Genomic DNA, 16,272 nt, shown 5'->3' with positions numbered 1-16,272 from the left:
AAAAAAAAAAAAAAAAACACCTCTAGGGAAGTTATGACTTAAGCCACTGGGACACATTATAATCTCCTCCAGCCTGTCAATTTTGTGGTATTATTGTTCCAATCCACCACAGAGCAAGAAAGATAGGAAGGTAAAGACTTGAGTTGGCCTCAATTATCCGGGAAAAAGATTCTATAAATTGTATCAAATAACTATTGTACCATAAGATGCTTCTTTCTAGTGAAATCTGCAAACTTTTTTTTAAAAAAGAAACATTCTTGTAGTATACTTTTGAGGAAATTCTTACCTTGACAAAGTTATTATTTCCTGGAATTCTTTTACTAAGACTCTCAACGGTAGACTGGGTTCTTAGATCAAGCCACACTATAGACCAAAATAAAATAATATACATGAAAAACTTCATTTAAAAAATAAGAACTTACTGAAATCACCATCAAGGATAAAAGATTGATTAGTTTCTATAAGGAATTAAAATGCTATAGCTTTCAAGAGATAGAAATTAGAAAATTAGAAATGAATGGGCATATTGTTAGATAAAAATAAATTTATGAGAGGATTTAAAGCTTTTATGCAAAATTACAGACCAAGTTAGGAGAATAATACAAACCTTAGAGTGCTTATTTTATATTATTTTTATAGAACAAAACTACAAAAAATATTTGGAATATAGATTTTCTAAGCACACATGAGGCCAGAGGATATCTAAAAGCTAGGCAGGCTAGTTGGTAGCACAAAATGCAAAACCCAGGATCATCATACCATATATAAAGTGTGCATCTTAACAAACTAGGGAGCAATTTGTGACAAAGACAAAGTAGAGAACTTGATTCTATTATTGAGGAAACAAAAGATTCCGTCTGTTATATATAAAATGCTTATTTACATTGAAATCTTTCCAAGTATGCTAGACTCGGAATCGTTAGAATACTTTTAAAGGCACCATTCTTTCTCTCTGCTGGACTATAGAAAAAAAAAGTCTCCATTTTAATGGATCAACATTATCTTTACTAAGTAGCTATTATCTACTTTCTAACCCCCTGGTGGAAAGGATTTCTGTTTTGCTTCATGATAGTAGGCTTGAGGAAGAGGAAACATTAAATAGTACGTAAAGTAATTGTGAAAGGCAGCCAATAGAATCATCTGAATTTTATTTGCCAGATTTAAGTTTTGTACTTAAACTTTGATAACTTTTAATCTATTTGTGGTCACTTGATATTTTTAGGACACTGACTGCTCAGATACCTCCTGAAAAGACTCAGTCTCATAGTCTATTTAAAGGACTCCAGGGAAGACTATACAAGCTTGCCCACTACCACATATTTGAATGCTAGCAATCACTGTGTAGATTGGTTAACTCTTCTATATTACTCCATTCTCTTCATTAAAAAGCAGTTATTTCCTGTAGTAAATTTTAATCAATTCTTTCTAATTACTTATGCTGTCATTTCCCTGGAGGGCCCTGCACTTCATTTTGACAGTGGCTACTTCCCACAAGATTTAAACTGGGGACTTCAGGACAAGATACTGGTTTCTGTAGGTGGGAAAAGCAGCAAGAAAAGACTCATCACAGCCAAGAAAACAGGAGGGAAAAGAGAAAGACCATGAAAATAGATGGCCTATAATAGATAACGTCTGTATTTGCTGCCCAGTATCTACTCCTCCTGCATCTGTTGGGGAGAGGTATTTCGAATTCTTTTTAGGAAATCGGTCCGCCCTCATCCTCAGCCATGTAGTGTGCCTGAGATTTGATCTTACTCCCAGCTTCAGGAATGGGTCTGGATCCCAGTGACTGGATCAGGAGATAACATGTGGTCAAAAAGATTTGTGCTCAATCTGCAAGAGTCCCTCTTCTCAGTTGACCTTGGCAGTGTGTGGCTTGGGCCAGCTGCCCTCATGAAGGGAGAGCTGAATATGCCACATCAGGAGCCATCCCAGAAAAGGCAGGCTTGAGGGGGATGCAGGTGATACTGTATGAGTCTGGAATCAAACAGTACCTGAACTTAGCTACCCTTGGACTGCTGCTTCCATGAGCAAAAGAACTGCCCCCTGCTTTAAATTTCATTTAGTTGAAATAGAATTTTCTATTATTTACACTGTGATTGATACAAGCCATTAGTGACATCATCATGGAGGTGGCAAGATCTCCCATGTCCAGGGAACAAGGGCAGTCTACTTTTACACAGTGGCAGTACTGCATGACTGTGACAAATGTGGACCTTCCTTACAGGTAAGCAATCCTAGCAGGTGTTATTGGCTTACAGAAATAACTAGAAAAAATAGAAGAATTAGAAAAGTTTTAAATCTATGATAGGTAGAATTAACAAGCACATCTCAATACTCAGTGTTTCAAACTACAGTGAGCTATGAGTTTAAAAATGAATTTAGTGAGTTTTGATTACCTACTTTAAAAATTGAAATAGGATGAATTAGAATGGAAAATATCAGAGTTCACTGCATTGGGTAAGATAAATACTGATTTGTGAAACTTTTGTTTTAGTCACGTGGATTTGCCGAATCATTATGTAAAATGCAATTCTTACCAAGGGGCATGAACAAATACATTTGAAAGCCACTACTCTAGGCTTTTTTGGTTAATGACTTAAAATATTCTAGACCAGTGTTTTTTCATATTTTAATGGATATAACATTCACAAGGGAGCTTAAAGATGGGCTCCATCCCCATAAATTCTAGGATAGGAGTTCTGGGAATGAGGCCCAGAAATCTGAATTTTAAATAGGTGCCCCATTTTGAGAAACACTGCTAGACTTCATAGCAGTGGTTATTTCCTCTAAAGCATACCATGACTACCTGGAAAACCTTAAAATCCAGGCCCTACCTTGCATAATTCTGATTGCAGGTCTAGGCAAGGCCTGAGCTCTGAGCCTCTGTACTTTTGTTAAAAGTATCTCAAGTAATTCAGTATAAAACTAAAATATGAGAACCTCTTTTCTTTCTCTTTCTCTCTCTTTTTTTTTTTTTTTGAGACAGAGTCTCGTGCTGTGGCCCAGTCTGGAGTGCAGTGACGCAATCTCGGCTCACTGCAGCCTCCGTCTCCCAGGAGAAACTCTTTTCATCTTTTGAGGAGCATGTTCTTTAAAATACTAGGTGTGTTCCAATTATTTGTTAAATAAAAAAAAATCTAAAAAAAACCCCCGATTGAGTCCCAGTGGCCCTGTGATTCTATTGTTTATTAGCAAGGACCACTGAGGCACTTTATTCCTCACTTGAAAGTTTGCAGCTATGACTGACAATAGCGGTAAACACAGAGTTAAATCCTCACCACAAAGAATCAAAACACTGGATGTGAAATCAGGGAGACCAAAATTCAATGTTTGGCTTTGCCAACAATAAGCTATGTGACTTAGGCAACTCATTTTACCCTTCTTGGTCTGGATTCTGTAAATATAAAATAAGGAGGTTGGACTAGATGGTCTCTAAAGTCTTTCTCCTTCCATTGTTCCATGATCACAGAAAGCTGTCGTAATAATTACTTTGTTTTTATAGCCAGACGTTAAGGCAGTTAGAATACATGGAATGCATTAGTAAAACTGCCAAAGAGAAAACCATCAGTGTTTGGTACACTACCAAGCAATTCACAAATGCTCAAAATTAATTGAATTAAGAACAAAAAAATTAGAAAACTCATTAAAGAAGCTAAGACGGCAGAATTAGATTTGCAGAAGAGACCAAAAGCCAAAGAGAAGACTCCCAAGCTGGAGGACTAAGCCCCTTGTGTAGGTAATCTCTGAGAACAATCAAAAGGAATGACAGATCCAGATCTGGCAGCAGAAGTCAGTTTCCCCCAACATATAGGACTTGGGAGGCTGGGAAGTGAGCAATAGCTAGAGCACCAATACCTGAGGAAGTACCAGCAGCTGGAACTGAAGAGCCAGAGGGAACAACGGCAACTGGAACTGAAGGGCCAGGAGAAACTGGAGCAGCTGGAGCATTAGAAGAAATAAGGGCAATTCATGCTAGAGATGGCCAGGTTCAAGGTCTCTTGTTGACCATGTAGGAAATGATAGATCACTTGGGCAAGTTCGTCAGAATGAACATTTTTCTACACACTGGAGTGTAGAAAAAGAAAAGGAAGAGGCAGGGAGCAGAAAGGGAACAAAGGAAGTCCAGTATAAATCTCTGATTCAATAATATTTTCATTTGGATGAAGACAGGTAAATACCTGCTTCTTGTTTAGGATGACTCTTCTCTACCTGGCAACATATATGCATCCTAATTAGAAAAGTGGCTCAGGTGGTAATCGACTACTCATTCAACCACTAAATTGAAATGATGGATGATGTACTGAGGGAGCACAATCCTAGGGGATGTTAGAAAGGAATGGCAAGGAGCATGCTACAGTTTGTGTTGTGACCATCTCCACTAAGACATGAAAGGGCTGCTTTGGGAAGGCAGGTCCCCAAGAAAGCACTTTCCTGGTAAGATAGCTGGGAGTAAAAGGCACCTCCACAGAAGGGAGCAACGTGTCTAGAGGGAACGGGGATTGCTAACTTCCAAAGTAATTAGGAAAAAAATTGAAGGAAAATAGATGCTAGGGAGTCCAGAACACTAGACAGCCCACTTCTAGAAGGTATGTCCCTCCCCTTATCTACACCAAGTAAAGCGGAATTAAATGGTCAAGCCCATCAAATAAGTAAGTTAATAAAAACAACTTAGACGATCTGAACTTATTTGTATTAAATAGTCACATCCGGCCGGGCGCAGTGGCTCAAGCCTGTAATCCCAGCACTTTGGGAGGCCGAGACGGGCGGATCACGAGGTCAGGAGATCGAGACCATCCTGGCTAACACAGTGAAACCCCGTCTCTAATAAAAAATACAAAAAACGAGCCGGGCGAGGTGGCGGGCGCCTGCAGTCCCAGCTACTCGGGAGGCTGAGGCAGGAGAATGGCGTGAACCCGGGAGGCGGAGCTTGCAGTGAGCTGAGATCCGGCCACTGCACTCCAGCCCGGGCGACAGAGCGAGACTCCGTCTCAAAAAAAAAAAAAATAGTCACATCCAATCTGTCTGGTAGATTTAGTTTGTTCTGGAAAAAACAAAAAGTTTGAAGAGTGAAGATCAATGTTGTTGCCTCAATCCCCATAGACTAGAGTTAGTGACATAGTAACAAACAGTACAGAGGAATAAATTATTTTTAAAATATTTAGAATAATAAAACCTCATAAATTTCCAGTGTTTCATTAGTCATAACAATAGAAGGAAAAACAAAATACAGTAAAAAAAAAAAGCCCACTAAAATCATCTCACTGATTTCCAGTTGACTAGAAACAAAGACAAATAATAAATCTTCTCTGAAATGGTCTGTCATGAGCTGCTAGGGTGATAGGAAGTGAGGTGAAGGTGAGGCTCCAGGTTACAGAACACATCTTAAGCACAAACTGCTGACAGTTACACAAAGTGTTACGGGTTGTTTCTCCCACAAGAGACATGATAGTAAAACAGATTTAGTTATGGCATTTTACTATTTGTCAAAAGCTAAGCTATTAATTAAGCTGGGTAAGTGGTCATTTGCAAGGTAGAAGAGACTATATTGATGGCTGCCCCTCACCTGATGACATTCTCAGAAACAGGTGGGGCCAAAAGTAAAACAGAGAGTTGCGGAGGAAAATTTGATTTATATATATGCCAAAAGGCGGAGGCTAAAGCCAATTTCAGCTCTTGGGTATAAAATGCCAAAATATCAATGACTGACTTGAGTGTGGGTGATTCCAGATAGGCTCTGCATTTCCCCTAGGAACACCTGTCATGTATAAACCAATCATTTCATCTGGCATTACTGGATGAAAAAGGCTATCAGCCAATTCAGAACAGTGGCCCTAGCTAACAATTACTGAAGCCTTAGAGTTTGTCAGGCCCTGGCTTAAGTATCCTACATGGATTAACGCACTGATCTACACCTCAAGCCTATAAGGTATACACTTTTCATCTCCCCAGTTTAACTCTCAAGGGAACAGGCACAGAATTGTAGGAAGTGGAAAAGCTAGGATCTGAACCCAGAGCCTGAATCTCAATTAAACCTCTAGGTAGGTATAGCCATGATGACGTCACAGTCTTAACGGGATAAAAATAATTATTAAAGATTGGAGAACTCAAAGTTGAAAACTAAGTCAGTTTCTTTTTATTTGGACAGATTTGAATAATTCAATCACTCCAAAATACAGCAGTATTTCTTTACCCAGGATTGAGGGAGATGTAAGGTTTTCAAAGAATCCTGTAATAATGGAATTTTTTTTAATGGAAAATAAGTGGATCTTAATGAAGTTGAAAATTCTAGATTTTACAAAAGTGAAAAATCTCCCACAAAGAACCAATTTTTTTAAAAAAAACATACTTTATTGTTTAAAGTTAAGTGTGCTTAGGAGTTTTAGGTGGTTTGTCATCTATGGTTTTCTTTTCTGCTGATTCTTTGAAACATAAGCCAGTTCCAGAAAAGATAAAAGGACTGAGCTCAAGGTTCAGATCTCAACTCATGATCACATAGGTTTAATAATTGGCCCACTATTAACCAGTATGTGAAAACAAATGTAAAAACGGTAATCAATCTTTAAAATTGCAACACTCTGCATAAAGAGTTATGTGTGTCACTGGGAACTTTAAATCCAACATCTTAGAAAAAAAATGTTTGCACTACCATTTAAATATAGAAAAATGTTTCAGGGACAATGAAATATTTTTTGTGGGTGGTTTTCTTTAATATACTAAGTGTTAAGCCAGGGACTCTTGCCTTGCTGGATTAGTCCCTACTATGAATGGTTTCCTTTTTTCTTTTTTTTTTTTTTTTTTTTGAGACGGAGTCTCGCTCTGTCGCCCAGGCTGGAGTGCAGTGGCCGGATCTCAGCTCACTGCAAGCTCCGCCTCCCGGGTTTACGCCATTCTCTCGCCTCAGCCTCCCGAATAGCTGGGACTACAGGCGCCTGCCACCACACCCCGCTAGTTCTTTGTATTTTTTTAGTAAAGACGGGGTTTCATCGTGTTAGCCAGGATGGTCTCGATCTCCTGACCTCGTGATCCGCCCGTCTCGGCCTCCCAAAGTGCTGGGATTACAGGCTTGAGCCACCGCGCCTGGCTCTTTTCTTTTTTTGAGATGGAGTTTCACTCTTGTTGCCCAGGCTGGAGTGTAATGGTGCAATCTCAGCTCACTGCAACCTCTGCATCCTGGGTTCAAGCAATTCTCCTACCTCAGTCTCCCGAGTAGCTGGGATTACAGGCATGCACCACCACGCCCAGCTAATTTTGTATTTTTAGTAGAGACCGGGTTTCTCCATGTTGGTCAGGCTGGTCTCAAACTCCTGACCTCAGGTGATCCACCCACCTTGGCCTCCCAAAGTGTTGGGATTATAGGCGTGAGCCACCACGCCCGGCCTATGAATGGTATTTTTATATTAAATCAAGAATTGTGCTCTACAGAAAGCTACCAGAGTGAGGGTCATATTGCTCTATACTTATCATGCATACCAATCAACTGCAGTGGTGAGTGAGCAAACTTGGCCAATTAGGGGGAAATACAGCTAGGCCATTAAAGTTCGGACAGAACATTTCTCTGACAGCATCCGTAAAATGTATGTGTAAACATACTAAACATCACTGATTCAAGCCTTCTCCCACTTCACATTTTAACTACTTGGGTAGTTTTGTGCTTCCTGATCAATTGAGTCTGTGGCTTAATTACTTTTTCAATAATAGAAGACAACCAGTTATGTAGACCATTAATAAAAGCTGCGTTTGGAAGGAAAAGGCTTAGAAAAATGGGTGGGTAGAGGAAACCCCGTGGAAGGGAATATTGAAGATAATGCTAAAAGGGAGAGAGAGAAGTACCAGGAGGACTCAGATAACTGAAAAGAGGCAAGAGAAGCCCAAGGCCTGCTTCAGATCCAGGGCCACAAAGCTCTTGCGGATCCACCAATGAGGTCATTATTGTAAATGCCTGCATCATGGCGCAGTGGCTGGGAAGCAGTGATGCAAAGTGACATTTCCCCATTTTAGATATCACATTAATGTTTACCTTGTTAATCACAGAATTAAAAAAATATATAGAACTTGTAAATTAGGCCATCTGTTCCTCAATGGACCCATTTAAATTTTTTTCTGTTTATAATTGTATCTGATAGAAAAGCTGTCAATAAATGAACATACCTTTATTGCAAGCAAAAACAAATAGCCCTTCTCGGTCTTAACCTTCATCAAGCCTATGCCGTGGCCAACAATGATATCCTGAAGTTCTCCTATCTTGGTTTTCCTGTTACTGTAGTGGGGGTGAGTGAATTATGGCTTATCAAGTATCCCTGGGCCATAAAGAAAGGAGGCCACATAGAAGTTTTTAAAAAGGGAAACATAAGGTGCTCCTCTCATATGCTTGTTTGTAATAAATATTGCTCATCTGGCCGGGCATGGTGGCTCACACCTGTAATCCCAGCACTTTGGGAGGCTGAGATGGGAGGATCACTTGAGGCCAGGAGTTCAAGACCAGCCTACTCAATACAGTGAGACCCTACCTCTATTTAAAATATATATATATATATTTATATACAGCTATATATATGCATATATCATCTGTCGTATAATTTAGTAAGACAGAGAAATAAAGAGGAGAAGGACAGGCCTAGAGTTACAGAGATTTACAAGAGAAATAGACAAGGAAAGAAGAAAACATACAAAGAGAATGCTATGGACTGAATGTACATGTCTCTTCCAAATTCACATGTTAAAATCTTAACTCCTAATATGATGGCATTAGAGACGGGACCTTTGAGAGGTAAATTAGGTCATGAGGGTGGAGCCCTCATTAATGAGATCAGTACCCTCATTAAAAGAGGAGAGAGCTTGCTTTCTTTTTATCACTCTCTGCCATATGAGGATGAGAAGACAGTCATCTGCAAACCAGGAAGTAGGTCTTCACTAGACACCAGATGGGTGAGCACCTTGATCTTGCACTTCTAGCTTCCAGAAATGTGAGAAATAAATTTCTACTCTATAAGCCACCCAGCCTATGATATTTTTGTTAAAGCAGCCTGAACGGAGACAGAGAAAAAAGTATAAAACCCACAGACTGTGATATAAACAAAGCAAAAGAAGTTCAAAGACAAATATATGTGAAAGTCTCACTGTTTCCATCCATCCTACCTTGTGTTGCTTTAGAATAAAACTGCTGAAGATTTAATATTATGTTGATATTTTCAACTGAAGACCTACATGGAGATATGACACTTCAGGGTTTTCCTGGATGAAATATAACTGGAGGCAGAATCTATCCTTGTTATTTCTTAGTGGCTCTCCTCCTTTCCTATTTCCCTTTCTCCTTCTAGCTTCCAAACTCCCATCCTTAGTTTCTGTAGCACAAAGGCAAGTACAAGGTCTTCCTGGTTTGTCACTATATGCCAAGGGTTATCACAAAACCTGGAACACAGAAAGGCACCTATTCTTTCATTGAATTAATTTTATATTAATTACTATAGTGAGTTCATCTATAATAAATTGAGATTATCACATCTATGTTATCAATTTTCAAGTCTACATTTGGAACCATCTAATTTCTCATTGCCCAGAATTAGCTTCTATTACAAGTCCAATACTCACCTTGTCCAAAACAAGGCCATTTTTTCTCTCAGGTTAGTACCCCCTAAATATTATTTAATTTCCTTCTGTTCTCTTGGGCTGAAAATCTCACAGGCCTGCTTTATTTTCTCCCTCCTCTTTATGCCCTATCCGATGTATAAACAATATAATTTTTGTTGTTTATAAATTATCCAATCTAGGGTATTTTGTTACAGTAGCCTGAATGGACTAAGACAATGGGTTAGCTGCCTAGTATATCAAGTCTACACTACTCTGCATAGCTTTTGGTGACCTCTATATCCTCACCAACTCCTAGTATATTTCACTTTCATTTCTTAATAATTTTTTCACTGGATGTAGAACTGTATGTGGAAGTTACTTTCTTTGAGTACTTTAAAGGTTTCATTCCATTGCATTCTGACTTCCTTTGTTTCCATTGATAACTTAGCTGAAAGTCTTAGGGTCACTCTTTTTGAAGTTTACATATCTTTTTTCCTCAGGCTACTTCAAAACTTTATATCTTCATATCCCAGCATAAGTATGGTCTTCTGTATATTTATCTTGCCTAGGGATTATAGTGCTTATTGAATCTACAGCTTGCTATCCTTCATCAGTTTTGAAAAACTTTCTCCCATTATCTGTCAAATGTTATTTCTGCCTTGTTTTTTCTCTTTCCTTTCCTTCTGGAAGTCCAATTACAAATATATTAAACTTCTTCACCTTTTCCCATATTTCTCTTACATTCTTTTGTGCATTTTCTAAACTTTTGTTTCTCTGTGCTTCAGTCTAAGTATTTTACTCTCTCTTGCAGTTCTGATTCATCTTCCAGCTCACAAATTCATCTTCAGCTATGTCTCCTCTGATGGTAAAACCCCATCAACTGAGTTCTTAATACAGTTCTAGAATGTCCATTTAAAATGGACTTCCAATTCTTTGCCAAGATTATCAATCTCAATCTTGTCAATTAATTCCTTGAACATATTAATTATGGCTATTTTAAAGTCTAAAAACTCTAGTATCTGAATTTCTTGAGTTTGTTTCTAATGTCACTTGTTTCTGTTGCTTTTCAGTCACGTTTTGTTTTGTATGCATGGTTTTTTTTTAATAGAAAACTAGATAATGCATATGAAAAATTACAGAGATTTTTTGAGGCTCTAATTGATGTTGTCTTCCTCCAGAAAGGATTTACTTTTATTTCTGAAAGGAAGTTAGGCCACTAGCATTAGCAATCTCAGATCATCTTAATCCAATAAGCGTTAAAGATCATTTGAATCTGGGCTTCAATTCCTGTGAGGGTTGCTTTATTTTTTCAGTCTACCTCACTTTCAGGATTTGACCTTTCACAGTTCCAGTTCAAAGTCTGGGATTTTACCAGTACTCATCCTCACCCTTGGCAGCCCTTGACTCCACCTTTTGCCTCCTTATCTTTATGGACCTGTCAGATACTCCTTTCAGAACCTACCGATGTCTCTAGGAGATAAGCAACACCAAGTGCTAGGCTTACATCTCTGGGCTTTCCTCCTCTCCTCACTGCCTTGGTAGTCTTCCAGTTCTTCAGAATTTTATTTCATTTTCATCCAGGTTTTCTGGCTGTTCTCAGTATACTGATGTGCTTGAAACAACCCATTCCACCATCATGGGATGGCTAAACTCTATCATCTGTTTTGCCTCAAGCTGCCCCATGCTTTAAGTCTACACTACACTGCATGGCTTTCAGCCCCCTCTATATCCTCACCAACCCCTGTCTATTCAAATTAGAACATAAGTTTTGAGGTTGGAGAGTGCTCATGTTTAAACTGTGGCTTTACTCTACTTATAGCTACATGCCATTGGACAAGTTATAGAGCTTTTCCACAATTAATTTATAAAATAGAGGTAGTAAAATCTGTTTCACAGGGTCAGTGAGATTAAATAATATGGGTAAAATACTTAGCACAATCCCAAAGTAATAGCAGTTAGCACTTACTGAGTATTATTATCACTGCTAGTTCTACTAAAAATAAAAAAAATGAGTCAACCTATGCATGAAACTCATCCATTTCTTTACTCTGGCAAAATATGTGTACACATTTTCACCTTTATAGCTTGTTCACATTATTCCTCAATTTTCTCTTTTCCTAATGCAATCCAACATACACTTCAAGGCCCAAGTGGAGTTCAACCTCCACTGTGAAAAGTATGCTAAAATTTCAAAATCCATACTGATATGTACTTGCTCTAATTTTTTTTTTTTTTTTTTTTTTTGAGACGGAGTCTCGCTCTGTCGCCCGGGCTGGAGTGCAGTGGCCGGATCTCAGCTCACTGCAAGCTCCGCCTCCCGGGTTCATGCCATTCTCCTGCCTCAGCCTCCCAAGTAGCTGGGACCACAGGCGCCGCCACCTCGCCCGGCTAGTTTTTTGTATTTTTAGTAGAGACGGGGTTTCACCGTGTTAGCCAGGATGGTCTTGATCTCCTGACCTCGTGATCCGCCCGTCTCGGCCTCCCAAAGTGCTGGGATTACAGGCTTGAGCCACCGCGCCCGGCCACTTGCTCTAATTCCTATTCAACTTATCAACACATGATTTATCAACTATTCCCTAATTTTGTTTTATGGATTGTTCCCTAATCTAGTTTTTCCTTTCCAAAACTAGATTATAAAGTGCTTACAAAAACAGCCAATATAATTTGTATCTTTTATAGTACCCAGGATAACATCAAACATGTAAGAGGTTCTCAAAACATGCATGTGGCTTAGGATAGAAGAAAATAGTTCCTCATATTCTATGAACATTTGAATTAATACTGCAAAGCACGTAGAATGGGGGAGGGGTGCAGAGAGACACAGGCAGAAGAGAAGGAGATAAGTAAATAAGCACATCACAGAAAGATTTTCTAGTAAAACATTTACTTAAATCTTTACTGTAAGAGTAACTTCAGCTTACCTAGTTGCATTATTTGAAAAATAACAATTCAAAGTCCAAAGTTCCATTTTTACAATTCAATGTTTAGAATTTAACTGGAACTGGCCAGGCATGCCAAGGTGGGCAGATCACCTGAGGTTAGGAGTTTGAGACCAGCCCAGCCAACATGGTGAAACCCTGTCTCTACTGAAAATACAAAAATTAGCCAGGCGTGATGGTGCACACCTATAATCCCAGCTACTTGGGAGGCCGAGGCATGAAAATCACTTGAACCTGGGAGGTAGAGTGAGCCGAGATTGTGCCACTGCACTCCAGCCTGGGTGAAAGAGAAGACTGTCTCAAAAAAAGAAAAAAGAAAAAAAAAAAAAAGCTCAGAATTTAACTGGAACTTTCTGGTTTGTGTGAGTAGGCTCTTCCTTTCATTAAGAAAACAAAAGAAAGCAAAACCTTAACTAGTTCAGGAAATTAGCTAACACTGATCTATCAAAGGATACTCTCCTAAATACTAGTCATTAGTCTGTCTTACTTATATTCAAAATGAACTACTCATGAGAATGAGAACAAAATAAACATTTAAAAGATGTACTTTTGGCTGGGCGTGGTGGCTTACACCAGTAATCCCAGCACTTTGGGAGGCTGAGACAGGTGGATCACCTGAGGTCAGGAGTTCAAGACCAGCCTGGCCACCACGGTGAAACCCCATCTCGACTAAAAAATACAAAAAAAAAAAAAAATAGCTGGGCGTGGTGGTGGGCGCCTGTGATCCCAGCTACTTGGGAGGCTGAGGCAGGAGAATTGCTTGAACCCAGGAGGCGGAAGTTGCAGTGAGCCGAGGTTGTGCCATTGCACCCCAGCCTGTGCGACAGCAAGACCCTTGTCTCAATAAAAAAAGAAAGAAAAAAAAAACAGTACAGAAAAAGATGTACTAAAAGGATCTTTAGTTGTAATTCTTTCAAATTTTTTGAGAATTTATTTTATCATAAATGTAGAAAACATAGTAAATGCTTTCCTATAATACAATAACATTACTTTAACTTTTAATAAAGATTATTCCCCCAAAATTATCCCCTCTCTGATAATTTCTGATTCCATTCCCCACTCCACAACCTAGTATTTTACTGATAAAAAATTGTGCTTTGCTATCTGACACAATGAAGTCTTTTAGTGATTGCAATTTAGAACAAAATTTTCCTTTTAGGAAGTGGTCGTGTCATTCAGTGTTCAACAACTGTCATATGCTAATAATGATGCTAAAATATACTTAGGATCATTTACACCTAACAAGTTGTGATACCTAAAAGTGGTATATTTGAGATTTGGGGCTTTTTAATCCCTGCTCAAATAGCCACATGTGTAGCAGAAGCAGCTAAAATTTGAATATTCTATTTTTATAACCTTACAAGAAGAATTCAGATTCCTAGATGGAAAGACAAACACACAAGTAGTTGTAGAAAAATGACTGTGAACATACGTTATTTCAATTTTTTGAGGGTAAGGAGGTAAGATCTCTTTTAGATGTCAAAACAATTTGGCAAACATTTGCCCATTTGTAAGACAATCAGCAAGAGAAGAGAGCATAGGAGAGTTAATTCACATACAATATGTGAATATGTATGATCCAAAAATGGTAAATATACAGCAGTCAATTTCTTAGCAGACTCTTCTGCCCATCCCATCAAGATTATAGGGACCATGACTGCATGCTTTTTTTTTTTTTTGGGATGGAATCTCACTCTGTTGCCCAGGCTGGAGTGCAATGGCAAGGTCTTGGCTCACTGGAACCTCTACCTCCCAGGTTCAAGCAATTCTCCTGCCTCAGCCTCCCGAGTAGCTGGGACTACAGGCATGTGTCACCACACCCAGCTAATTTTTGTATTTTTAGTAGAGAAGGGGTTTCCAGGTTGGTCTTGAACTCCTGACCTCATGATCCACCCACCTCAGTCTCCCAAAGTGTTGGGATTACAGGCGTGAGCCACCACGCCTGGCAACTGCATGCTTTTTTAGCAAGATATTTTTTAACATGACCACATTTGCAATGTGAAGAAAGGCCCTACATTTGACATCCATGCATGACAGCTTACCCACAGCATTGTAGAGAGGCTCTCCAGTTATCCTGTCCCAGACTACAGTGGTTTCCCTCTGGTTGCTGACACCAATAGCTTTAAAGAGAAAGTTAAACAGAAGGAAGTCGAAATTTTAACAAGTAGGAAACTACTTCAGGAGAACAGCTCTCATCTTACTAGAGACGCAACTAAACATAACAAATCAAAAAAATATTAGAAATATTTGTAGTGATATTTGTTTATTTTCTTTGAGTGGCTCCAGAAAAAGCCAATACCCAATGCCAAGTATTTCTTTTCATTTCTACATACTCCTTCCAGCTTTACTGCTAGCACACAATGACATGGACCCAGATCAATACCCAAATAAAAGGCATACTGGTTGCTTTAAGGAATGCAATAACTTTGCAAATTTATAATACCCAATTTATTATTCTGAGCAGACCAATAATCAACTCATTCAATTGTTTACCAAATGCTATAAGAAATTGTCCTCTGTATGTGTGTGCATTTGTGTGTGTGTGTGTGTGTGTGTGTGTGCATGCATGTACATGCCTACATTTTAAGAAAATAGCTACGGACAAAATCCTTTATGCTGAGCATCCTTACGATTTGTTAGAAATTCAGTTTTATTCCTGTATTTAATATGTCACAATACATAAGAATTTGAATCAGGCATAAATATAATATATAATGGCATTTACATTACACTGACCTACATAAAACAAGTACAAGTACTGTATTTAATGTAAAAAACACTAACCCACACTATCACACTATCTTACTCAGTTCAGCTTGGTTGAGCTAAATTGGAGGTTTTCAGACTTGATTGTACTTTAGAATCAACTGAGGAGCTTTTTGTTTTAGACGGAGTCTCGTTCTGTCGCCCAGGCTGGAGGCTGGAGGGCAGTGGCAGGATCTCGGCTCACTGCAAGCCCCGCCTCCCAGGTTCACGCCATTCTCCTGCCTCAGCCTCCTGAGTAGCTGGGACTACAGGCATCTGCCACCGTACCTGGCTAATTTTTTGTATTTTTAGTAGAGACAGGGTTTCACTGTGTTAGCCAGGATGAACTGAGGAGCTCTTAAAAAATACCAGTGCCCAAGCCCTGGTCAAAACATTCCAATTTAACTGACCTGAGATGGGATGTGAGCATTGGTATGGGTTCCTAAAACTTCCCCAGGTGATTCTAATGTGCATCCTGGATAGAACACACTGGGCTAAAGGATCCAGCTCTTCCAGAATTTAAGATCAGGATAGACCTTAAAGGCTGTATAACAAAAAATACTTTTTAAGCTCAAATCTTCTCTAGAATCACCTGTCATATGACCATCCAGACAGCACTTCTAGTGACAAGATATTCACTACATCTCTCAAGGCAGAGCAATCTCTATTGGACAACTTTGGTGCTTTTCTTCTTTTTGTAAATCTACCAGACTGGAAAACGTAGCAAGACCTCATCTCTACAAAGAAATAAAATAATTAGCCAGATGTGGTAGTGCACAACTGTAGTCCTAGCCACTCAGGGCTGAGGCAGGAGGATTGCTTGAGCCCAGGAGTTCAAAATCACCCTGGGCAAAATAGCAAAACCCAGTCTATATTAAAAAATTGTTAAAAATTAGCCGATGGCCTGACACGGTGGCTTGCACCTGTAATTCCAGCACTTTGGGAGGCCGAGGCAGGTGGATCACCTGAGGTCAGGAACTCAAGACCAGCCTGGCCAGCATGGCGAAACTGTATCTCT

At 39.2% G+C, this 16,272-nt stretch overlaps 1 protein-coding gene across 3 annotated transcripts in view; it reads right to left on the bottom strand.

The window, feature by feature from the left end:
* Nucleotides 1-16,272, bottom strand: part of GK (glycerol kinase) — an 88,017-nt gene that overhangs the window by 41,255 nt on the left and 30,490 nt on the right. For all 3 annotated transcript variants that reach the window (XM_011959818.1, XM_011959819.1, XM_011959820.1), the window contains exons 4-5: nt 14,552-14,629; nt 287-363 (exon numbers count right to left, since the gene is read on the bottom strand). In XM_011959818.1, the coding sequence (XP_011815208.1) occupies nt 287-363; nt 14,552-14,629 (155 nt within the window). The remainder of the gene's footprint in view (nt 1-286; nt 364-14,551; nt 14,630-16,272) is intronic.

Source organism: Colobus angolensis, unplaced genomic scaffold (genome assembly GCF_000951035.1).
Source record: "Colobus angolensis palliatus isolate OR3802 unplaced genomic scaffold, Cang.pa_1.0 Scaffold50, whole genome shotgun sequence".
Taxonomy (NCBI): domain Eukaryota; kingdom Metazoa; phylum Chordata; class Mammalia; order Primates; family Cercopithecidae; genus Colobus; species Colobus angolensis.
This window is presented reverse-complemented; position numbering and strand designations above follow the sequence as displayed.